The sequence below is a fragment of the Aquila chrysaetos genome, chromosome 4 (assembly GCF_900496995.4).
Source record: "Aquila chrysaetos chrysaetos chromosome 4, bAquChr1.4, whole genome shotgun sequence".
NCBI classification, from domain to species: Eukaryota; Metazoa; Chordata; class Aves; order Accipitriformes; family Accipitridae; genus Aquila; species Aquila chrysaetos.
Genome location: NC_044007.1, coordinates 38,770,458 through 38,796,868, shown reverse-complemented (window position 1 = coordinate 38,796,868; position 26,411 = coordinate 38,770,458). Strand labels below are relative to the sequence as shown.

General features: G+C 38.4%; 1 protein-coding gene across 4 annotated transcripts in view; it reads right to left on the bottom strand.

Moving 5' to 3' along the window:
• Positions 1-26,044, bottom strand: part of ARMC1 (armadillo repeat containing 1) — a 32,839-nt gene extending 6,795 nt beyond the window's left edge. Inside the window, exons 1-4 of one of the 4 annotated variants that reach the window (XM_030011997.2) lie at positions 25,880-26,044; positions 23,419-23,622; positions 19,723-19,818; positions 19,156-19,247 (exon numbers count right to left, since the gene is read on the bottom strand). In XM_030011997.2, coding sequence (XP_029867857.1) covers positions 19,156-19,247; positions 19,723-19,818; positions 23,419-23,610 — 380 coding nt within the window. In that variant the 5' untranslated portion in view covers positions 23,611-23,622; positions 25,880-26,044. The remainder of the gene's footprint in view (positions 1-19,155; positions 19,248-19,722; positions 19,819-23,418; positions 23,623-25,879) is intronic. The other 3 variants (XM_030011994.2, XM_030011999.2, XM_030012000.2) reach the window with 3 other exon arrangements.
• Positions 26,045-26,411: the final 367 nt, after the last annotated feature.

Sequence of the window (26,411 nt, the reverse complement as noted above, 5' to 3'; positions counted from 1 at the left end):
CATCTGTTAATTCTAGTATCATCACAAAAAAGTCTGTGTTCTCAAACAACACAAATACAGTTTACATCAGTTTGACAACTACAAACCAAACATGGTAGTAGATGGCTCAGTACACCACTGTTACTTTGTTTGCGTCAAGCTTTTTTTTTTTTTTTTTTTTTTAAACAAAAGATCTCCAACTGCCTTGTGATACATTTCATTTCCCACTTTCCTTGGTACATAATAAAAATAATTTCACTGTAGAACTGTAATCTTTCCAAATGTTTTCTTCTCCAAAGTTATCGAGCACGAACAGCAAAGCAGAATCCCAGATTTCTTTGAAGAATCCAAAGGTTATTTCTGATTAGACTAAAATTTATGGTATGAACTATATGATAGTATTTTTTTAGATAGAAAAAAAAATGTAGATAATAGACCGAACATTTATGATTAAAACTAATTTTAATAAGGTACTAATATAAATCTGTTGTCCAAATTCAGCCCTGTTTTAATTATGCCAGTGATTTAAAGCTATGTACAGAAACAAAATCATTACCACAACAACTTGCAATTAATCTTAAAATGATGCATGACAGCTTTGCTGCTTTGTTTAGCAAACACTAAGTAAGTAACAAGTACCTTTAGATTTTTTTTTTTTTTTCCATTTCAATTCCTTAATTACCATACATTAAACACGTTTTCCATCCTACCATATGGGCAAGAAAGAACACTGAAGCAAGCATGTTAGGAGTTCTCAACTTCTGGGGGTCCCAGCTAACCTTTTTTTTTTCTTCCCCCCCCCCCCCCCCCCCCCCCCCTCCCTTTCCTACACCTTGTTTTGAACAGCACCATTTGGAAAGGAAAACGAAAATGTGAGTTCTTGTGATCATTCAGTACATTGATAGCATTCAAAGAAAAAACGAAAAAAGAAAAGGGGGTAATAAGCAAACAACCAAGACCTAAAATAGCAAAGCATTTCAGCATATGTTCAACTTTAAATACATGCTTACATTCTGCTTTCCTACAGTGAAAAACACGCTTATGTTAATTCACAGAAACAAGTGCTGGGAACTCAAAGATTTCAACTTCAACATTCCACGAATTATCAGATAAAGTAATAGAAGAGATGATAAAGTCATGCAAGCTGATGTCTTGAGGTAGTAATACATTAGCGTGTGCAAAAGTGACCATCAAGATACTAAGAAATTCACCCACCCATTAGTTTTGCCAAATTCTAACAACAACAATCCTGTCCATATCAAGTGATTTACAATAGAGAACTTTTTCTTTTTTTTGTAAGTTTAAATACAGTTAACTAAGCACACTATTGAAAATGTCACTATCCCACCTACAGCACCCACTATGCTGTTGGCAAGTTTTTGCTTGAATACAGTTGTATTATTGCATCCCAGGGTTAAAAAAAAATTCAGAAAGACAAATGAGAAATAAAATATACTTAATATTAGCCATAATATATATACATATATATACACAAACAAGAAAGAAAGAGAATTTAAAGTTATCAATACGTCAACAAATATAAAATATGCAAGTGTCTAAAAGTAAAAAATCAACAGTGATTTTCATACATGTTTTGTGCTCCCAACATTATAGTTGCCATAGTTCTTGGAAAACTAATGACCTAAGATTAACTGTACTATTGAAACAACCTGTTGGTGTGAAAACACAAATTTAAATCTGCTCTTATTCAATACAAGTATTCTAAGATATCCCTAAACTAAGTCTATACAGGTAAATGTTATGCGCATGCACAGACACACTTAAACAAACTACTTGGATAGTTTCCTGTATTTTTCCAAACAGAGGATTACTACTATCTACCACTAAGTTACAGATGATAACTCTAGTTACCCCTTTTACATTTAAGGAAGAAATTTTTTATGATGAGAGTGGTGAAACACTGCAACAGGTTGCCCAGAGAGGCTGTAGATGCCCCATCCCTGGAAACATTCAAGGTCAGGCTGGAGGGGGGCTCTGAGCAACCTGATCTAGTTGAAGATGTCCCTGCTCATTGCAGGGGGGGTTGGACTAAATGACCTTTAAAGGTCCCTTCCAACCCAAACCATTCTGTGATTCTATGACGATGCTACCTTTAAAGAAAAAAGTATCTATGTGGAAGTGAGTATAGTAAACCCTCTCTATTGTAAAACCAAGGTGACATTCAATGCTGACTCTGTTTCTTTATACGCTATATTGGTAACAAAAAGATAAATACAATGAAACTACATGTAAAATTAAAACATAGTAGAATAGTGAAAGTTTTTTTAAAAAATAAGGGTAACACATGGGCTGTGGTTTTGTTGCCTGAAATAAGAAAAAATTGCAACCTTAAGAGAAGAGTATTCTGAGGACACTGACACAGGCCTTCCCAACACCTCCGCGTCAGCAGTTTCAGATACGACTGCTCACAGCTGTCCGACCCAGCCTCCTGCTACCATCAGAGCAGCAGAAGAGAACTCTTGCTCATCCTTCCACCACCCGCATTCAGTCTAGCATAGCACTTTATTCACCACTGAAGGTGCAGGTACGTACTATGAAGTCACCATGCAGTTAGAGATTGTTTGAGAACAACCAATCACTGGAACAACCTCCCCATGGACATGGCAGGGTCCTCATCATTGGAGTTTTTCAAGATGCAATTGGACAGGGCACTAGACAGTATCATCTAGGTTTCCTTTCCCAGGAAAGGTTGGACCAGATGATCTTTCAAGGTCCCTTCCAACCGGGGCTTCCAACCTGTTCTATGATCAGTGTTCTGCTACCCTGCTAGGGAAATGGTAGTCTCTAGTTAGAGCAGACTAACAGAGGTGGTAACATCTTACATTACTTCAGCAAGACTCAGAAGATGCCTGTGAGACACCTAAACCTTTAATTTTCACAGTCTTCTTGAATTCCAGTCATCCTAGATTGCTGCCTGTCCTTCCACTATGTTCAGCCAAGGCTGGCTGTATGAGTAATATGAACACAGAATCCGAGTGACATGTGCTGTATCTGTCGGAAGAAGATACAAGAACTAGTTCTCATTTTCTTCACAATTAAAAAGAACTTTGTAAACATGGTCCAAGTGCTGCAGAGGTTTTATTAGCATAACAAGACTTTTTTTTAAAAGTTTTAGCTAAACTTAAAGGACATGAAAATTAGTGGCTACAACTCCAAAGGTATACGTGATGTGGGTTGAGTATGCGTGCTTGGAAAGACTGTGTAAGCACCTCACAGTATTATGGCTGTACAACCAGCACGTGACTTAAGTATACACACAGTATCGTAAATTATAATAGAAGGGCCCTGACAATCTTCATAGCATAGCTGCATCTGATGTAAAGGTAACATAGAAAGTTACGTTTCTTCCTTTAGAAAAAGCACAAAGGCTGAGAAAGACTAATATAGTGGATTTTCTCCTTTTGGAGAAAGACAAGATATAAATACATTTATAAATATATACGGGGGGGTTATATATATATATATGTGTGTGTGTGTGTATGTGTAAAAGACCACCTTATCCTTTTTAAAGCTATAATGTTTTATGCATATATTTTAAAATAAACATACATGTACATATACATATGTGTGCATTACATACACACTCCTGTATCAGAGGAAACAGATGCTACCATAACCCTGCTCAAAGTACAGCAGACCCTGTGCACAAGCACAGAAACTATTACAGGCATTTCCTTAGTGGCATACATTGTGATCTAAAGACACATTAGCCAAACAGATAACAAACATACTATAATGGCATTTCATTAGAGTGTTTCTACTGAGTTTATAACCTAAAGACAGGAGGTTTTCAAATTAAAGAGGGTATTTTTCTTTACCAGAGATTCAATTACATCCCAGATTCCATTAAAAGGAGATGTGTCATTTAACTCCAAAAGTCTCACTTCTACAGTGATGCTGCTTTTGGTTATACTTGCTGTTTGCCCATGATCCACAGTAAGACGACAAAGTTAATTACCCATTCATGAAATTTCAAGGCTCTTGATAATCACCTCGACCCCTGGGAAGGTGATGGAACAAATCTGGAAAACATCTCCTCCAGGCACATGAAGGACAAGAAGGTGGCCAGGAAGAATGAGCATGGATTCACAAAGAGGAAGTCATGCCTGACAACCCTCATAGCCTTCTACAATGAAATGACTGGCTTCACAGATGAGGGGAGAGCAGCGGATGTTGTCTTTTGACATTGTCTGCAATACAATTCTCATACAGAAACTGATGAAGTATTGACTGGGTGAACAGACAGCAAGGTGGACTGAAAACTGGCTAGATGGCCAGGCCCAGAAGGTGGTGATCAGGGCCATGACATCTAGCTGGAGGCCAGTATCTAGCAGTGTACCCCACGGGTCAATACTGGATCCAATTCTGTTCACTATCTTCATTAACTATCTGCATGATGGGGCAGAGTGGACCCTCAGCAAGTCTGCAGATGACACAAAACAGGAATGAGTGGCTGATATACCAGAGGGTCATGCTGTCATCCAGAGGGACCGCTACAGGCTGGAGAAATGGGCTGACAGGAACTTCACGAAGTTCAATAAGGGGAAGTACAAAGTTCTGGACCTGGGGAGGAACACTGCCAGGCACCAGCACAGACCAGGGGCTGGCCAGCTGGAAAGCAGCTTTACAGAGAAGGACCTGGGGGTCCTGGTGAGCATGAAGTTCAACATCAGCCAGCAACACGCTCTTACAGCAAAGGCGGCTAATGGTATCCTGGGCTGCATTAGGAGCAGTGTTGCCAGCAGGTCGAGGGAGGTGATCGCACTCCTCTACTCAGCACTGGTGAGGCAACACCTGGAGTGCTGTGTCCAGGTCTGGACTCCCCAGTACACAAGAGAGATGAACATGCTGGAGAGTCCAACAAAGGGCAAGGAAGATGATTAAGGGGCTGATGAGGAAAGGCTGAGAGAGCTGGGACTGTTCAGCCTGGAGATTGGAAGGCTCAGGGGGGTATCTTATCAATGCATATAAATATCTGAAGGGAGGGTGCAAAGAGGACAGAGCCAGGCTCTTTTCAGTGGTGCCCAGTGCCAGGACAAGAGGCAATGACACAAACTGAAACACAGGAGGTTCCCTCTGAACATCAGGAAACACTTTCTCCCTGTGAGGGTGACTGAGCACTGGCACAAACTGCCTAGAGAGGTTGTGGAGTCTCCCTCCTTGGAGATATTCAAAAGTCATCTGGACATGGTTCTGGGCAATATGGTTTAGGCAACCCCGGTCGAGTAGAGGATTTGGACCGGATGACCTCCAGAGGTCCTTTCCTACCTCAACCATTCTGTAAGTCTGTGAACACATGTTACAATTTGAGAAGTCATTAGGTAAATTCAAACAGCAATGTACATGGAGCATATCCATTTTTACCTACTTGGAGATACCTATTTTTTCAGGTTAAGAGTATTTTAGAAGTTAGGCTTTTATGTAAGTAAAGCAAAAATGTATTTAATTTTCCTGCCAACTACTTTCCTTACATATTGTTTTCCAAAGAGTTTTGCATGACAGCTTACATAACTCTAATGCACCTGATAATTAGACTGAAACATAAGCAGCTGTGTAATTTTATTTTCATTTCAGAAATTTCCTGCTCCTACATTTAGACTTACACTTCACTACTCAGTCCTAAATTGTTTTATCTTAAGGCATCATGAACTAAAGGCAAGGCCAGATGGAAAAGGGGAGGCTTCATTCTCAAAGTCATTAAACAATTTGCCAATTGACATTTCAAATGTTTTCACCTTAGCTCATAGCATGATCTTATGAGCCACAGTCATCAAGGAAAAGTTATTCAGCTTATTACACGTTATAAAAACAATTTAGAAACTTTTAATACAGCTTATTACACCTTATAATAACAATTTAGACACTTTTAATACAAAACTTAAAAATCCAATAGTTTACTGGTTCAAACATGACATTGATTTTAGGAAAACACTGCTCCAAGTTTTCTCCCTTGATCTATAGCATTTTTTCATAATTCTACATAGCACAGTAATTGTATTCAATAAATTCAGTAGAGAGTCAAAAATTAGATCACACAGGAATAACAAAGAAATATTTTAATCTCAAGTCATTTCAAAACATAGATCAAAATGTCAATGTATATAAGCTCACTCAGGATTTTACAGTTTTAGTCTCTCTCTTAACCAAATCTGATGTAATTTCAGCCGTGTACAAATGGACCTTTTTCCCCAGGGGTGCTAGGGAATAAGAGAGCCAAAGACAGACAGACCATTCTCAACTCTAGCTTTAGAAGGGGGCATCACTTACACCTCAGGATACATGGAGAAGAGCTACAGCTCATTCCCTGCACAAGGCTGAGAAACCTCTGTGAGAAGAGGGCAACCAGAGGTAGACTCTTTCTATCATAGAACAGCCCACTTCCCAAAACTCTGTTAAGATCCAAGCAAGGAAAATGATATACAAGAACATTTGTAGTACACCACCCATACACATGCAATAGAGACTTTCACATACAGAGTGTCTGTACTATATATATTTTCAGTATGCATGGCCCCATAAGTGAGGGGGCATGGCATACAGCCTTACAACTCATGGAGAAAGGCTGTTACAGCCAATCAGAAAAGGTGGACATGCATTGTATGGGTCATCACTATGCTCTTGCTTGTGAGTACTTGAGAAAGCAACACATAGAAAAATTAATATTAAGACCAGGTCTGTAAAAGCAAAGAAAGCTAGCAAAGGAAGTGGTGAAGGAAAGATTAACCCAGCCCACAAAAATAAGGAAATAGATCTCAACCGTTTAAAGTCAGTTCAGGTAAAATTTCCTGTATTGACATCTCAAGGAGTTTACATACTAATGGAAAAATAGTACCTTACAAGCACAGATCTTTAAAATAAATTAAAAAAAAAAATCCACCACACAATTCAAGACTAACAAACATGAAGAGTTTGAAGAATAAAAATGTCTTCATTATCCAAGTCAAGGCTGAGATATTTGGCAAGACCTCAGCTGAATCCCATACCAAATAACCTACTCGTAAATTAAAAGTAAAAACAACTCAGATTTAACTTACAGTCTTATCACAGAAAAATCCAAAGCAAGCCAGTGAATGTAACAAAGGACTGAATGTATCATTTTTTCTCCAGAATACTAGTTTGAGAGACTCCATTTCTAGAATGACCCAAACACCTTTCCAAAAAGTTTGAGAAAACTTACAATCACATACAAGTAGATATTTTCACTTGATCCCAATCCTTTTCATACATGCAAGTACTGCCCCTGTAAGGCAGAACGAACATTCTTCCCTACGATCCTACGTACTGATACTTTAAACCATCGTTTTATTTCTGTAATGAACCTCATTCACTGCAATAAATGTAGTATCCTATATCACACAAAAAGCGCAAGTAAGAATTTAATGCATTGGCATGAATTCTGTCTAAATACATTGTTGGGTAAATGCAGCTGTATTAGAAACCTTGAAGTATATACTTGGTAGAGATTTATCATTTGATTTAATTATGGTTAAAAAATGGGTAACAAATTGATATTCACGTCAACTATGCCTTAAGACCAATGATGTATTTGCTTCCAGGTGACCAGCTTCTTTCAGAGCCCGTTCTTCCTATATTTAAGACAGAAATTGTCTCTACCAATAACTAAAGGGAGCAGTAATCTACAAAGAATTGCTACATTCTGTAAGGGTGGGTGGGAAATCACTAATCCTTGATTCCAGAAGTGAGACACAGTGATTGACATGGTTTTGATGAAACTTTGAGCATGAATGACAAGCCTAAAGAAAGAGCATGGTATTAGAGAAAAAGCAATCTGTTTCAAGACAGTTATCTGATCTGGCTGTTTTTCTGGCTGTTCTGCTCCAGTGCCAGGGCAAGATTCTTTGTTATCTTCAAGAATGCTGCTCTTTCTTGTGAGCTTTTAGTGCATCCCATGATATGGTGGGCTCACAAGCATATGGCTGCTCTCCTGACTCATTCCAGGCAATGGGCAAGTCATTTGAAAACAACTTGAAAAAGAGCATTACTTCAGTGCACACTTTCTTACAGTCCCAGTACGGTGCTATTACCATGCTACCCACTACAGTATGCCTCAGTTCCCTCTAGGCCCAAAACACCCAGTAAAGAACAGATAACATTATACAGCAGCTAACAAAAAGGATTACCACCTGCTTTCTTAAAAAGAAAGAAGTCAAAATCCTCAAGAACATAGACAGCAGGATCCTTATGTTGGCTAACAACAGATCAAGCTGTATTGGGTGTGTGTGGCAAGGTTTTGGTAGCAGGGGGCAGGCTACAGGGGTGGCTTCTGTGAGAAGCTGCTAGAAGCTTCCCCTATGTCCCATAGAGCAATGCCAGCTGGCTCCGAGACGGACCCGCTGCTGGCCAAGGCTGAGCCCATCAAGTGACAGTGGTAGCACCTCTGGGATAACGTATTTAAGAAGCAAAAAAAAGTTGCTGCGGCACAGAAACTGCAGCCGGAGAGAGGAGTGAGAACATGTAAGAGAAACAACCCTGCAGACCCCAAGGTCAGTGAAGAAGCGGGGGGAGGAGGTACTCCAGGCGCCGGAGCAGATTCCCCTGCAGCCCGTGGGGAAGACCATGGTGAGGCAGGCTGTCCCCCTGCAGCCCAGGGAGGTCCACGGTGGAGCAGATATCCACCTGCAGCCCGTGGAGGACCCCACGCCGGAGCAGGGAGATGCCCGAAGGAGGCTGTGACCCTGTGGGAACCCCACGCTGTAGCAGGCTCCTGGCAGGACCTGTGGCCCTGTGGAGAGAGGAGCCCACGCTGCAGCAGGTTTTCTGGCAGGACTTGTGACCCCGTGGGGGACCCACACTGGAGCAGTGTGCTCCTGAAGGACTGCATGCCATGGAAGGGACCCACGCTGGAGCAGGGGAAGAGTGTGAGGAGTCTTCCCTCTGAGGAGGAAGGAGCAGCAAAGACAAGGTGTGATGAACTGACCCCAACCCCCATTCCCCGTCTCCCTGCACTGCTGGGAGGGAGGAGGTAGAGAAAATCAGGAGTAGAGTTGAGCCCAGGAAGAAGGAAGAGGCGGTGGGGAAGGTGTTTTAAGATTTGATTTTATTTTTCATTATTCCACTCTGATTTGATTAGTAATAAATTAAATTAATTTTCTCCAAGTCGGGTCTGTTTTGCCCGTGACGGTAATTGGTGAGTGACCCCTCCCTGTCCTTATCTCAACCCACAAACCTTTTGTTATATTTTCTCTCCCCTGTCCAGTTGAGGAGGGGAGTGATAGAGCCACTTTGGTGGGCACCTGGCATCCAGCCAGGGTCAACCCACTGCACAAGCATAGTAGCGGGTTAACAATAGGAAAAATAATTCATAGGCATAGAACAGGAAGAACAATAGAACCTGTAGGACTGGGCGAGTTTGAAGTGACACAGTGAGCTACAGCACTATGAATCTCCAAATCCAAAACCCAAGCAGCTGGACTGCTTGATGAACCTACGTACAGCCTGAGTGCAGTTGTGTTATGTGACTGCATTCTGATGGTATCAACCATGTGCTGACTACATGTCACCTTTGTTTACTACAAGGCTGTCACACCACGGAAACAAGGCAAGGTCAGACAGACTTTCCTAGAATGCTTTCTAGACCTGCAAGATGCCTGCCACTTGGCAAGTCTTCCAGACCCTACTGACATTACTAGCTGTGACAATTTGACCAGGAGACACTAAACTAAGAAAAGTTTGGAACAGAACGAGGAAACCTGATGTCTTGAAGTTGATTTTGTACTAAACAAGTGAAACCTCACTGAAATTAGGAGTGAGGATTGGATTTCCCAGCGCCACTTCCAGCTCAATTTAAGTCACACACCTACTGACCCTGGAAATTCAGAGAAACCCCACGTAAATGCTGGGATGTTCTGAAGACTGCTGAAAACCAAAAAAAGCCTAAATATTAAATATAACTTGTAAATCTGAGTAAAATCACAGTACAATCCCATTAACTGCTGTAAAATCAGCAACTGTGATATAATCTTAAACATTTAGCAAACTGAGTAATTACCCATGCTTAGAAGATTTCCCTGATTCATTCTATTGTCCTCTGATCACAAGAAGAGAACAAACTTTCAAGAATGGGATAACAGATTTGAACATATGCCATATGTTTAACCCAGCTATTCATCTAATTTTGTTTAACTCTTGCTATTTATATGCTAAATGGAAGATCAACTTTTGATCTTCCACAGCTTGGTATCTACCATATGGACATATTCTCCATCTCAAAAAAAAAAAAAAAAAAAAAAAAAAAAAAAAAAAAAAAAAAAAAAAATCAAGGCCTGTTACTCAACTAAACTCAAAAGGCTTCAGAGTAGCATTTGCTAGACAAGAGTCTGCATAACAGACACAAACTCCATGTTGAATTTCACAGTAGCTAGTTCCAACATCTTGCCTGCTAATGAACAGTAATCATTTAATGGATTTATATGGCAGAAATCACGTTTATTATACAGCTTCAACAAATTGCATTGGGGTTTAAAAAAAAAAAAAATCATAAGGGTAGCAACTCTCTCTGGTCCTTTTTGGTGGCAGATACCAAATACTGGCATTAAAAAGCCAATCCTTCCCAGTACTAATGCTGTAGGAACCAAGTAGAAGTATTGACAGTGCTGGAATTAGACTCTCTACTGAAGCATTTTAGGAATGTCTTGAAGGAAGCCAAATACCACTTCTTGTATTATCAGCATGCTAATAGCATTAAGTATATCATATAATAATATATGATGATAGTATATAATTATCAGGAAAATCCTTTTACGTCTTAAAAAAACCACCACAGTTTTTTTTAATTTTGAGAAGTAAACTTCATCTGATTATTTCCCTAAAATCTACTGGAAAAAGTAAAAAAAAAAAAAAAAAAAAAAAAAAAAGGTTTGCAAACTTACAGATAAAGGCTTCTCTAAACAAAACCTGTGTGAATAATAAGAATTAAACTACAGCACCAACCTGTACCAGAGAAAAAAAAATGCAGGTGGTGTCTATGTAGGCATATCTGTGTGTAAGCTTTCTATTTGACTCATTTGCTAATATAGTTAATCTATTCAGCAGAGACTTGAAGTAGGTAACTTCGAAAGCAACAACGAGTTAAACATCTTGTTTTCATACTCTTGAACTACTTATTTGTTGGCAGTGGATTTTTTTTTTTTTTTTTAAAGCAAGCCAGTATCAGCAGCTTCACTGCTAGCCAAAGGGACAACAGTCATGCAAAATAGGTTGAAGCATGCACCAAGGTTTTAAAAAAAAATTTTGTGTGAACTTGATCATGTACTGTGTAATTACAGAATGCACTAACAATTTTCATTTGTTCCAAGTTATTACATAGGATACCTGCAAAATTCAATGGAAATCATGCAGAAGAAGATATTGTAGCATGTACTGCAAAACAACAAGTACAAAACCACATTCCTGAATAAAAATACATCTAATTCTGAACAACATATTTACTTTGCTTTAGTTGTTCCAGAGTAAAATTCACTTTCTTCTGAAATAACAGCTCCATTCCGAAACTGCCAATGAAGACTGTTTCATCATTAATATTTTTTGAGGCATTTCCCTTTGTGGCACTTATTGCCTGTAATACCCACATGAAACTATGCAAGTTCTAATCATACACCAGCACCTTACTGTGTTTCTTGCTTAAGCAGCATTCGGGGAGGGGGGAGGAGGTAATCCAGACACTTATGGTTTAATAGAAAAAAAAGTCTGCAATTTTTTGGGGACATATCAAGAAAGCTGTGCATTAACTGCAAGTGCTGCACAGAAACCAGTAACAAAAGTAGCTGGTCCGCTGTTTCCTTTGAGTGTGCAATATACTGAACTAGTATACCAAAAGCTAGTTTATTGAACTATTATTTTATTGAACTGGTATACTAAAAAGTCTACAGATGTATAGTACCTGAACTAAATTGAGACAGACATCAGATGATGAAAAACTGCACAACCAAGAGTCCCGATACAGATGCCAGATACCAAATGGAATGTTACAAAGTAAAAGTAACAGCTTGGAGAGCAAAAAGTGAAATCAAACTGTATTCCTGACTGCAGTCAAAAACATTATAATAGAAATTACACACATGACAGAATGAAAAAAATAATACAAACACAAAAAAGCCAAATCTAGAGGGTGACAACCACCTAAACTGTTGAGTACAGAAATAGTACTGACTGTATAGAGGTCACAAAGAAAGTTGCATGCAAGAAGAAACGTTGACTTTGTAATACCTCTTTGACTACAGAGAGGACCCATGATTAAAAAAAACAAAACAGAACATCAAAAGTACATCGAGAGAACATCGAATACATCTTGTAGGGCACAGGGCAGACCCTTCCATTTGGTCACACTTTCATATTTTTCCTCAGTGACCAATTCTACACAAACAAACAAAAACAATAAGCTCATTCTAAATTGCACCTCTCATAATAAACCTTTAGAACAGTTATTTGACTGCTAATTTCTATTAACCCCTGCAAAATATAAACCCACAGTGATCTTTCAACATGTAAATTACTACTAGTTACATGTGAATTGTTGGCAGTCAAGTCTTGGACTATTCTTAGAAACAACATCCAACATCCGAGCCTTTAAATCTTATTTTCTTATCTCACAAAACCCACAAGATTCTCCCAGAAAGCCCATTACATCATGACTAAAGTCCAGGTTAACACCAATGCTGCAAAACTAAGATTTTACACCATTTCATTACTTAATGCTTTTTGTGTTTTATTTATTATTACTATTTGTCCCTGTGCCTGCATCTCTGTGTTGAGATCATGACTTCCTATATGCTTCATAACACTAAATATTCTACAAATACAAAGGAATACAAAAAAAGGTCTTGAAACGTTTTAAAAAAAAATTGCTGAACTGTGAGAAAGTCTGAATTCTTGTTAGTTTGTCATGACCCACAAGCAAAAAGAGCAAGAACTTCTACTGAGTACATGCCTTACCGACCTAGGTAGCCCACAGCATTGAACCCATCCTCTCCCCTGCAGCTCCATTCCTTCCTATATATAATCTCCTCCAAATACCAGGAAGCTGTATGACAGACAAAGGCAGCACTCAGCCACTCAGAACAAACAACATGGTATATTTAAAGAGGACATGCTGATGTTTCCTACATTTCCTAATATTTCATTGGGGTTTTTTTGGCAGAGGATGCTTTTTCAAAAATAACTTCAAAAAACAATCTATTTCTGAAACTTGTAAGATTAACAAAATATACAATAAAAACATTCCTTAAAGAAACTAGGGGGAGGGGAGGGGGACATAAAGCCACTTTTCTTAACAATGCTGAATAAAACAGCCTGCGGACGTCTTCCTACTATGGCCATCTATTATTAACAAGCACATTGCTACAGCACTGAATAGACTGGAGCCCCACAGCCCAGAGATGCACCAGCAACCCAATAGTGTAATTTTCTAGAAGCACTTGACAAAATGTAACAAAGTGGGTAAAACAAGGAGGCTTGAGAAATTCACAGGAAAGGAAATGCCAGGAAAGTTAACATGGAGTAGACAGAGAAATGGGTGTATTACTCTCGTTCCAGGTGATACACTGCAATTTGTAAATAATTTCTAAAAACAAAGTTTTTGGAACCTCCTGCTCACAGGAATATTTAAGACATAGGACAACGATGTTTTTCTCCAAAAACACAACTTCTCAGTACAGAATCACAAGTATGGTAGAGCCCCAAAATAATCATGGAACAGAATCATGCTTCCCATTACCCAATCACAACTATCTCTCAATTTTGATGTGTAAAAAAACCCCACATACCAAGGATTACAAAAATAACATTACTAAGTGATTCAGGTACAGAAAAATAAAATCTCTACAGTCTGTCAAAAGCTATTTCCTTCTCCCTTGCAGATCAAAATTTAAGTATTCCAATCAATAGCACAAATGTATAAACGCAGTAAATGTGAAAAGTTTACATAATTTTTTAGCGATAATTTGTCAAAAAGTATTATCTTGAAGCCAGTTATGATATGGCAACATCCCCTTCATCATCAGATATCCCTTTAAATATGTAGTTTGCTTTCTTGCTAATTAACACACAGCCTTTGCCCCGTCTTCCCCAACCATTGCTCCTTTCTCACAGAGGAGAAAAAGTATGTCACACAACAAAAATGATAAAACTACTGTGATGCTACATCCCTACTATTTTAATTTCAGCAAATACTACCTGAAATACTTGGCTTTTTTTTTTTTGTCAGACATCATAAATTTAAACTTTGCTGGTTTCAACAAATAATTAAATTTTCAAAAAGTATAGGTAATTAAGACTACCAAAAATTAAAATTGAGTAAGAAGTCAGCAATTATAGACTGCATGTATTTTACCAGATCTGCAAGGGACTCTAATTAAACACATATTAATTGCCCTAATCTTCTTAGGCAAGTAATAAATTGGAAGAGCTGATTAATGCACTGGATTTAGTTCAGCTTGTTAAATCTGACACCCTGGCAAAGGAAGACTATCTTGAAAAGCTCTTTTAGCTAAGTAATTGGAATTTTACTCTCAGTAATTTGCCGTTCCATAATAAGAGCTATTTAGTATATTGACTCTTCATCAGTTGTTTTTTTTTTAAATACATGTTCGTTATATTTAAACAGTACCATTATGCTGCTCATAAAGATTATGAAAAATTATGAACTTTGACCTCTACTGTCCATCAAAAGTCACTTTCACTCTGAACACAAATTAGTATATTTCCTTGTAGGCTATAAATCCTAATTAATTTTAATTCTAGAAGCTGCTAATAACATTTTATAAAGTCCATACGGACACATTAAGTCCTCCATACAATTCATAAAGCCAGCAACTAAACCAGTTTTCAATATTAAATAACTGCTGATGACTGCTGGAATACAATGAAACAGCATTCTCCAATGAGCCTCAACTTCTCTCCTTTTCACCTATTTACTCAAACACTTCTAGACTTACAGGTACTCAGTCACCTGGCAAGGGAGTAAAACATTTTTGTGATAACAATAAAGCAGTATCAGCCAAAAAAAAAAAAAAACCAAAACCCCACCAAACTTTGGAAACATGCAGGTAGGGATTTTAAAGGTCTGATTTCTCTCTAACACAGTTACTACTCCTAGCTTATAACATGGAAAGATGCATCAAGCTTCGCTTAAAAGTAAGCAGATGCGGATGACCAAAAAAGAAGTCTCCTGTAGTAAGGAAAAAACCAGCAAGTATAGAATAGGGCAACAGAAATTTTTATATTTGAAAAATGTTCTGCAAGTATTCCATGAAACTTGAACAGCTTCTCATATGTCCTAGAAAATGTGGAATTGTATAAAGCCTTTCTTATGAAGTATTTCAGAAAGTCATACATGTTCCAAATCAAGTTCAGTTTGGAAAAAAAAATCTTAAATATATAAATATCTCACTGCCTTCAAATTTTTATTCTATACTCTTCAGAGATGACATTTCATATTTCTGCTTTAGAGCCTATAAGCTCCAGTCTCTACATCTAAAATCTGTTACTCTTCTGTTAGAGAAAAACAGTGTTCATACATCTTGAAAATCACTGTCACAGTGAACCTAAAACCAATACTTTGCTCCTTAAGTGAAATGTAGTATTAACTAAGGAGTCAGCCAAACATTCATTTGAAGCAGCACAATGATTTTCATAAATGAGCTATAATGCTTAATACAAGCAAATACCAAAAAGCTGATCAAATAATACTAGGGGACTGATAAGTCATGAGACATGAAGGTACCTCGAAGAACTACAGTTAAACTTGGATGTCTTTCAAATACTTCCCACCCATTTTCCATGATGCAGTACAGAGTATAATTTACTGCTTATCACTGGGTAAACAGGTAGCATTCAATTTCACCTCTCATCCTCAGTAGTCTTATGAAGGAAATAGTACTTCACCTTCACAATAATGAGTTTAAACAAGTGCTATATTCTTCTTCCATTGGTTGTGTACTACTCGCAACAAAAGGGTTTTGGCCTGTGCCTGAGGCTCCCATATACTATTAGAAGAAATCATAAGTAGCAAACCAACTCCAACTATTTTCCAGTTGACGGTATCGACCATTTAAAGATCTGTTAAGACTGGTTAGCTGTAGGCAGGTCACAACATGAAATTTCACAGCTGAACTTGAGGTCTCTAAAACAGAGACCTTCAAGGCTTATAAAGACACTCACATGATGAAAAAACCGTCAAATTTCAGGATTTACATAACTGAAAGCAAAAGAGAACTGGAATTCTAAACAAACTCTTGACTTCCTAAGCACACTGTCAGTTCAGCGCTGCTGAACATCAACTTAAGTCTGAAATATGACAAATATTCAGTTTGCGACTTGCCTCTGCGCACACAAGCTCCATTTCGTTGCTTGAAAAGACATAACACAGCCTTATCAGTGGCAGAATACAGTTTGTCACGATTCAGTACTGAACAGGGAAAGCCATTGAATATTATTTAGTTAAGTGAGAAGTCAATGAAAGTGAACAGTGAGAGTTACAAAATCCTTGATGAAAGGGAAAGATTCAGACCACAGGATGTGCTTAACCTGTCAAGAGCAAAAACCCAGTGACTACCGCTTCTGGTCCAGAAGATGCTGGGTTCTGTCTCACTTGAAAGAACTGTGCAATAACTGGAAAAGCAAAATACTGACAGAAGTTTGTATCTCTTTGTATGACTTATTTGCATTTTTATAACACATCACCAAAAAAAATAATCTAAACACCAAATTAGATTGTGGAAATAATCAAAAGATTTTAGATTAGATAGAGCGATGAGCTAGATACGCAGATTCTGAGAAGTACACTAGAATGCATAACATGAAGTCATTAAGACCAAAGCATTTCTTACTGCATTTATTAATGTTTTGTTTCAGTTCAAAGGACTACAATATCTTCTAGTAAACTGAAATCACATTAAAAGCTAGACTCTGCATTTTGTAAAGCAAATCTGAAGAAGGTGGAGACCTTGTTTTCTCCCCTACAGATTTCTAACAAAAAAAACACAACCCCAAACCATTGGGGTTTTGTGACAAAAATATTTCTACATCTATCTTCTCAGCACTTTTCTACCATCTTTCTCCATATTTCTGCAGGCAATACAAAACTTAGCTTCAGCATTTCCTGTCAACATTAAAGCCTAAAATCCTGACAAGCACACGACAAAGTCTTGTGTTTGAAGATGCTATGTATTTAAATTTTCATGATATCACACTTTCCAAATGTTACAAGCATACAAATCAAATGTATGTTCTTACTCTTGCCAAAGAGCTTTCTAGAAAAAAAGAACACCTACAAGATTTCCAGTTTTTACTGACTTATCTCTCCTTTTCTGCATGTTTCTGAACTTCACATTCTTTTGGTCCTTGAAATTGAAACACAGAAAAAAATGTTGTCGAAGAGATTTCCATAAAATTCTTTAAACAAAAGTTTTAATTAAGAGTGTTTCCCGAGTAATACTCGTAAGCTGCAGAGACGGATAATGCGCTACCATTCCCCTTTCAACAACTTCTTAAGGATGTCTCTGTGGTCTAAATAGACATGTAATCTATACTAAAAGTAAGTTCTTCTGAAACACATGCTTATGTTATTACCTAAACATTTCAGTTCTTATTGTTATTATAAAAGTAGCAAGCAAAGACTTCTGTATATTTTACCTTAACTGTGAATACTGTAAGACTTAATCCATTTTTCCCCATACATCCTATTAAAAGCACCTATAATTTTAAAAAGTTATAATTATTACATTATACAAAAAATTGACAACTATTCTCTTCTGAATTCTAGTCACTTAGTTCATCATCCTATTTAAGACTTTATTTAAATCCTTGTGTTTTGGGTAACTGGTGAGTAACAAGATGATATTTAGGCACAATGCTGAACTTCATCCCAATACATAATCTTGTTAGTTTCAGCAGAATTAATGAAGTACTTAAAGGTAAACAGTTTTAATCTTTCTTAGATCACATATCACATAGGATTTGTGAACAGACGAGAATTTCTCCTCTAATTCTTCAGGTTCACACCTTTAGATAAGCAGTGTCAGAGAGAGAGAAATAGAACAACAAAAGATACACCACCAAAAACTAAAGGGGCTATGGGATGACGGAACTAGCAAAGTCTAGCCTTGGGTTTTTTCTAAAAGAAACTTATAACTTATACCACAAGTGATACATTAGAGACTCAACTAACATATTAAAGATTCAAAAGCTTTCCACTTGAATCTTTAATACACAATTTTACTTGTGTTTCATCCTTTTATAAATAATTGTTTTAAACGTTCATTTGAGACACATCTCAGTGCAGCAATATGACTGTTCTCCTCCCTCATGAAACAGTCCCTCACATCTGAAAAGTTCAGTTAACTAGAGCACTATCAAACTGTGTGTAAAATAATCACCTTTTGATAACTTGATGGCAAATTAATTTTTGCTATGACAGACTAATCTTTGAAGGAGGTTGGGGGTCCTTTTTGCTAATAATGATTCATCTTAGTTCACGATACTGATTTCTATCGATAAGTGCACATGTGCATCTTCTCCAGTGTGCATATACCCACACATCTTCCAGGATTCAAGACAAGAGTTAGCAATCTTAACAAAATCCAACAGTCACAAATTTCAAGGGACATAACCCAGTTGATACATTCTATAAAGAAATTAGAGACCACTACAAACCTTACTAACTTCTACTCCACCTGCAAGATGTTTCCTCAACACAAAACTGCAGATACATACCTTCAAAAATACATCGAAACAAATACACTGCATATACAATATCCCTTCCCACAGGTGGGATTCAAAGAATAGATGTGGCAGATGCCAACCAATTCCATTACATGCACTAGTGCAAGGCACCCTTATACAATGACAAGGATTATAAGAGAACCTAAAGGGAAGAGACAAAATCAGTTATCTGTAACAAGGACAAGAAATCTGTTGTTTAGCAAATGACCTTCAAATGAACATTTCTTGTAGACTACAGTCTAATTACTTTGCTAGACTGTAAAATGAAAACCCTTAATTGCTTGCAGCCCCATAACTTCAACAAGGAAGAATGCAATATTAAAAACTCACTATACAAATTCATAGTCAAAGTTTTACTTTGCATCAAAATGTTATGTTTACACTGTCTTTGGATCCAACAACCCATCATAAACTTACTTTTGTATTACATTCTGTAAGCTGAGCATCATACCCAATTCACTTTTCATCTTTTCTCTGTTGGCACGGCACTCTGCCAAATAGCGGAGAGCCTAAAAGAAAGAGGACAACAGCAAATCAGTAATATGTCCAGTACATTATCATTCATTTTTATTAGTGTACATCTGCAAAACATTCACAATGTGAGTTCTAGTAAGAAGATAAAGAGCATTATCACCTACTGTGAACATTAAAAAATTGTTTTATTCTTATAAATACATAGAAAGCATAGCATATCTAATCTATGAGAAAAGGTTGGGAGACTGGGTTTGTTTATACTGGCTAAGAGAGTCTAAGGGACAATCTAACAGCTGTCTACAACTACTCAAAAAGCCTTTAGGAAGATGACTAAGCCAAACTTTCCTCTACAACAGCAGACAACATAACAAGGGGAAGCAGCCACAAATTGCAGCTTGGGAAGTTCAAGTCAGGTATTATAAAAACTTTTTTCCACTATGAAGGTAGTTCAACACTGGAACAGATAACCTACTGTGACCACAGAATCAACAAGACAAAGCTACAACTGACCTGACTGAGTGTTGGTGACAGTCCCAATTCAAGCAGGAAGCTGAAGTGAATGACTCCCAGAAGTCCCTTCCAACAAACATTTATGTGATCTGAGATCTGAAGTAATTTTTACACATTATGCTTCTAGTATAATTTCCATTAATTCTATGGGCTCCCCCAGTACTAGAAAACTCGCCACCACCAAGTTTCTACCGTCCACAGAAAGAGGTCTACCATATTTAAAAGGTTCTGAAGACTAATTACAATATTCATCACTCCATACAGGAATAATACAAGCAGCAGCAAGCTGCTTAGGTTATTGTTACCTAAACTGGGAATTTACACGTATTTGTTGCCCAAGGTTTTGTTTATTTGACTTTCAGGGTAGACTCTTTGCACAACTTCACATTGCTGACCCCAGTCAGCAACTATATATTTGCATGATCCTCCTAACATAATACTCTTCAGTTAAAATGTCTCGTGAAGAGGACTGACATCTCTCTATTGTTAGTGGTGACAGACAAAATTTTCTTAGAAGGAACTAAAGCCGTACAGTGCATTGTGCTTTAATCAGTGTTTTATTGATGTAGGTACAAGAACTGCACTTGCAAATTCCTGCAATACACAAATAAAATTACTTATAAAATGGATTTTGTGATAGCCGAGTTTAGAAGTGCACCAATTCTTTAAATATAGTCATATAATAGCTATGCTGCTCAATAGCTGCTTTTAAAATAACATGCTCCTTAATCCCTTCAGAGATAGAGAACTAATTATCTGGGTTTTTTTCCTAAATCATCTTCAGTACTTATTAGGTAAAATTCAAGACCATTTTATTATCTTTTAAGAAAGTCTGACTGCTGTCTGGCATGATAAAAACTCTAAATGTAATTTTTGCTCTTTCCTGATGTGGATCAGCATCAATAACTGCAGTTTATAAATGTTGTATATGCATTTATTTTCTTACTTTTCAACTATGGGGAAATGCCTGAATGATAGCTCTGAGCTACTAACTTTCATGTTAAGAAATATATCCTTACTGGCAGAAAAAGTTTCTCATTTTTATTAGTCTGCTCAGGCAATGTAGTATCGAAGTAACATTGTTGGACAAAGAAAAACCCATTCTCTTAACGGCTAATTATGAGTAAAAATGGAGGCAGTCTCTTTTCATCTGTTACATACTCTACACACAAGTGTAACTTCCACTGAAGTAAGACCAAAGACAAAGTTATCAGAACAACTTAAGTGACCTGACCTTTCAACACTAGGGAGTCCTATTTCCCCCTGCCTTGCACCTTCAAAGAAGTCAGATCATTCATGCTTATTAAACTGCAGTCTACTGAAGGCATAAGGAAGATTACTATTCCGGACTTTGGCTCAGATCTCTGTTCAGCAAAACACTTATCTACGTTAGCTTTAAGCTCACAAGTAATTTCATCATAATCAATAGGACTATCTCCATACTTGAATATAAAAATGCACTGTTGTCAATCTTAATAACAAAAGACACCTTTGATGTTTTATAAGTGAAACGTTAATGTAGTTTCAGAGTCCTATTTTTTTTTAATTTTAGTCCACATTTACGAGGGAGGAAAAAAAAACCAAGTAGTATTGCCTGGATTACTTCTTTTTAGAACATTCAGAACTTTTAGCATTTGAACTGTACTGTAAAGAATTCCTGGAATTAAAACTAGAGAAAACTATAGAAAAATATACCACTTCTTGATCAGGCAGAAGGAAGGACTGAACTGAAACTGCACATGGGGAGGAGAATACCCTCCCTGAAAGACTCTACCACATATCAAAAAAGTTAATAGTGAACTAGTATGAATCATTCAGATTATTTATAATTTCAGCTATGGGAATCGCAGAATAATACAATAAGAAATTTAAAGTCAGCGCTGTACATCTCCTTATTAGATACAAACTTAATGGAAAGTCATCGCATTTAATGATTGCCATTCAAAGGGAAGCACCTTTTTGACCAATGGGATGGCTAGAAAAACAAAACCAAAAAAACCCGACCTTTCAGAATGGAAAAATCAAAAATGAAGACTAAAAAGTTATCAGCAAAGATATTAAAAGCTACAGAACCTAAGAGGTTCAAGAACTCATGAAAACAACAAGTCCAAGTGGCAGACAAAAACATGTTTTCACAGTAAACTGACCCATTTCTGACTGCAGCCAAGGTCCTGGGATACAGCATGGTCTCCTCTAAACCCTGATTCTTAATCTACTCTAACTGTAGGTTATCACTAAATGGAACAACCCAGCTGTCTCCCAATCCCACCCAAGAAGATGTCCTTACAACGCAACTTGAATAACATCGGGGGCTGTGGAACCACACTGCGAACTGGATTAGCCCTCATCAATCTGACAAAGTCAGTCCTTTTTATGTAGGGTTTATTTTTGTAACATGATCACAGACTGATTACCAAATCTCGTGCAAGCGGTGAGAATACACAGCCCAAAGGAAGGAAAAAGAGAGTGAGACATCCAAACAAGATCCTCTTTTAAGACCACAACCTAAGGAAACTGCACTGGAAAGAAAACCAATGCAACGTATTCCCAAGAACTGTAAACTCAACTCAAAGTTCTTCCAGTGAAGAACATTATAGTCTGGCAAATGCTATGGCAAGGCTAATCTAAAAACCAATTAGCAGGATGCAGGTCTTCTGGATTATGGGACCTCATTCCCTGAACCCAGAAGAGTATCGGAAACACTGAAGTAATTCCAAGAAGTCCACTAATACTCACTATGAAAAGTAAAACAAATGAAAAATACAGAATTATGGTACAGATAGGTCTTAATGGTATAAAGAATAATGTATAATTGTATGTAAAAGCCAGAGCTCTTTATTCTTTAGTTTCACATTGTTTAGACTTCAATAATGACATAAAAATGGAAAAAATAGCACCACATAAATATTAGTAACTTAAAAATCTTTTTAGAAGAATTGGAATTAGACTTTTAAGAAGAGCTTGACCTTTGTTTGTCCTGTTTCTAAGGAAGAAATACACTTTTTTAAGTTAGTATTTGGAATCAGGATGAGAAATCAGGACTTCAGCATTTATGATTTAGAATGAGAAGAAACAGACAAAAGCTGGAACAAGTTGTATTAGATATTAATAGATTTTGGTTTGGCTTTTTGGGCAGGGTTAGTTGTTTGGTTTTAATACCATGAGGGTGGTCAAGTGCTAGAACAGGGGCCAGAGGGATTACGGAGTCTCCGTCCTTCAAAGTGTTCAAGAATCAAGCAGACACAACCCTGTGTCATGACCTGAGTACACTTAATTTGAATATGGGATTGGACTACATCACCTTTGGAGGTCGTTTCCAACCTAAATTATCCTTTTTTTTTTTTTTTTTTAACAATATGAATGTCAAATCACTGTGTATATTTACCAAGCTCATGACTTCATCTTAAGAAAGAGATTTAAGGGCGCTTACCTCCCTCCACACAAAAAGTCAAATAGCTGTATTAGGGAAAAAATGCAAAGTAAATTAATCTCTTCCAAAAAACATAAAATCCCCTGGCATGTGTCACTGCCAAACAATTTTTGAAATACATATTTTTAAAAAAAACCACATATAACAAGTATCAAACATAACATAAAACCAGGTTTTATTTTTTACCTTTTTACTTGGTTAAAGACATATTAACTAAAGTTACAAAATGTCCTACTGACATACAAATTTATCTCCAGAATACTTACTAGTAAAGCTGAATGAACAACTGGAGGGTTGGGATGGTCCAAAAAGAGAATAAGACCTGGCAGGCATCCTTGATCCTGAACAATGGCCCGTCTGTTCAATGGGTCAGCTGCGAGATCTCGGAGTTGGTTAACTACAGATAGTGCATCAGGCTCCTCACTCATAGTAGAATTCATTTTTTCTGCACCATGCATACAAAATACCTGCTAAAAAAAAAAACCAACAAACCTCTATTACTAATACCACAACATTTATCATCAATTAGAACACAGGTAAGACAAAAGCACAAAGGCACTGATTTGTTATGAGCATAGAAGTATAAAAAACCAAGGACTAGAATTCATGGAATGCAGATGGAATTGATAAGGATGTGGATCTTGAAATTTGTAAACTGGAAATCTAAACTTCCTATGCAGAGAACAGTAGGCTTGGTTAATAATATTTTGATTTGTTTCCTCTATGTAATTTCAGACCAGTCAGCCACTCCAGCCAGGGAGTGTGTTTATGTTGTGTTTTTTACACTACTGACAAACATTTCTGAGAAATCCATAGTTTTCTTACAACAAGGTACCCTAGAAGTCTATGAACATCCTCCTGTATAAACACATGTAAAATCAAAATTTCTATTTTCAGAGTACCTTTAGCAATAATCAATTTTACAGAAAAATGAACCAGAAAAGCCAGCAAAAGATTAACGCTGCATCAAGAACAGAGAACGTCAAGTTTCAATCTGGCTCTACATGTCAAATAAGTACTGTAATGCCATACTCATTCAAAGGCAAAAAGGGGTTTAGAGGGTGGGGCTTGGTTTTTTTTTTTTTTTCTTTTCACTAGTACCCTCTCAATAAAAAGAAATAAAGCAGGTCACGACTTGCTCCAGCTGAAGTCCAAGCCACCATATCAGTTTCAAAGGAGACACCTGTTAGCTTGACAGTATCAGATTCCAGAGTTGTTTAATAAGGAATAACTACTTAATAGGCCACAAAAGCATATGTTTACTCAGAGAAAACGCTACATCTTGGTGCAAAAAAAATAGTTTTCTTCAAAACACTGATTATGTGCCTCTGAAACTATTAAATGCTAACTGGGGTCCTCGTGTTGCCAGTACCAACTCACGCAAGTAACTTTTCTTAAGGCACAGAAGTGAGGAAATATGTAGTGTTAATTTGTGTTCTCTCATTTTTCCCCTGCATAACAATAAAACAAATTAAATTTGGAAGTGGTCGCATTCTTTTAACATCATTTCCCAAACACATAATATTGTACAAACATGGTATTGTTTTCTTACTGAAGGTAGGCCTTTCAGCAACACAAATCAATCATATTCATCAAAAACAACAAACCACAAACATGCATTTTGGTTATGATAATTCCTGACCTTTTTCACATTGAAAAAATGCTGTTAATCTCTAAGTAACTGGTCCTTCCTTCAGGAAGGAGAGGGCTAATGTGAAAAGTTCATGCCAGTGATTAGTCTCCAGGCTAATTTTCTTGACTATCACAAGTCCAAAAGAGATCAACTGGTAGATACAGCAGCTCAACCAATAAATAATTTATATTTCTAAAGCAGAAGACTCTAAATTAAAAACAAACAAACCAACCAAAACCCACAACAAACTCTGTTAAGTATTACTTTTCATAGTTGGCAAAGGAACTCATTCAAAACTTAAAAATCAACTCAGTTGTGGAGCTGATGCTAACAAAAGCCTCTGACTTCCAGTTCTGCATCCCGAGCACCAGATCATTCCTACAACTCTCTCCATCCTGATCACCTCTTGTCTTTTTCCTTCTAAACTCCTGAAAAATCATGAAGCCAAATTTTACACCCCTCCTATCCCATTAGGCCACACTCACGTCCTCCCCAGACGCTTCTCCCTCTCTCCTCAGCCACAACTGAGGAGACAACTTAAGTCCTTACCTTCTCCATCACCTACGACAACTAATTTTATGAAAACCAGGACCCCCGACGTTTTGTTAAGAAAAAAAAATTAAGCCGTTTTAAAAGTTTTACGAAGTTATCTAGAGTTTAGGGGCCTAGCAGAGAAGTCTGCCAGGTACCGGCTCTTTTCTCCTCCTTGTAGCTTTGAGATCGAAGCTCAACAAAGGCACCGCAGATCCCTCTCTCGGTCTCCCTCTCCCTTCTGTGTCCCCACCAGGGAGGCCCAGGAGAGGAACCGCCGCAGCTTCACACCTCCGCTGCCAAGCTGAGCGTTCCCGAAGCGGCGGCGCCGACAGTCCGGCTAGCGACAAGGCCCCGGGGCTCAGCTCCCGGGCCCCTCGTCCGGCCGAGGCACAACCCTCCAGCGACCGGCTGAGGCGAACTCCGCGACGCGGTTAGGGAGAGCGGTAGGGACCTCAGCCGGCCTCGCCGTCCCCCTCTCACGGCCATGCCGCCTTTCCCCAGCGTCCTCCGTTCCCGCCCCCCCGGCGCGGCCTGTTCCCCGCCCCGGCCCCGTACCGTACCGTCGCAAAAGACGTCCCCGGCCGAGAAGCTCAGCCCCGCGCCCCCATCGCCGGCAGGGTCGGCACGGCCTGGGGAGGGAGGAGGAGGGAGGCCGGCAGCAGGGCCGGCCGCACACGCACCACCCGCCACGGCCCGCTCTGACCCCGGCACCCCCCACCACTCCGCGACCCGATTGGCGAGGGCCCGCCCACGCCTCTCCGCCACTCGCGGCGCGCTTTGTTCCTAGCGAGGCGCGATTGGCTGGCGACGGCTTGCCCCGCCCCCTGGCCGCTCCGCATGCCGGGAGTTGCAGTTCGGAGAGGGCCGCAGGCCCCCGCCGGGGAGGACGCGACGGGGAAAAGAGGGGCCCGTAGTTCCATTTTTTTAAAATAACTTTTTTTCCATAGATGGTCACTACCAGAACTTGAATTTACCGCTCGTGTAAACCGTGCTGTAACATAGCGTAGCGTAAAACACACCTCGTCCTGCGTGGGGACACAGTACCTACCCCCTTTTTGAAACCCGATGCGGGTAGCCCCCACCTCAGGAGAC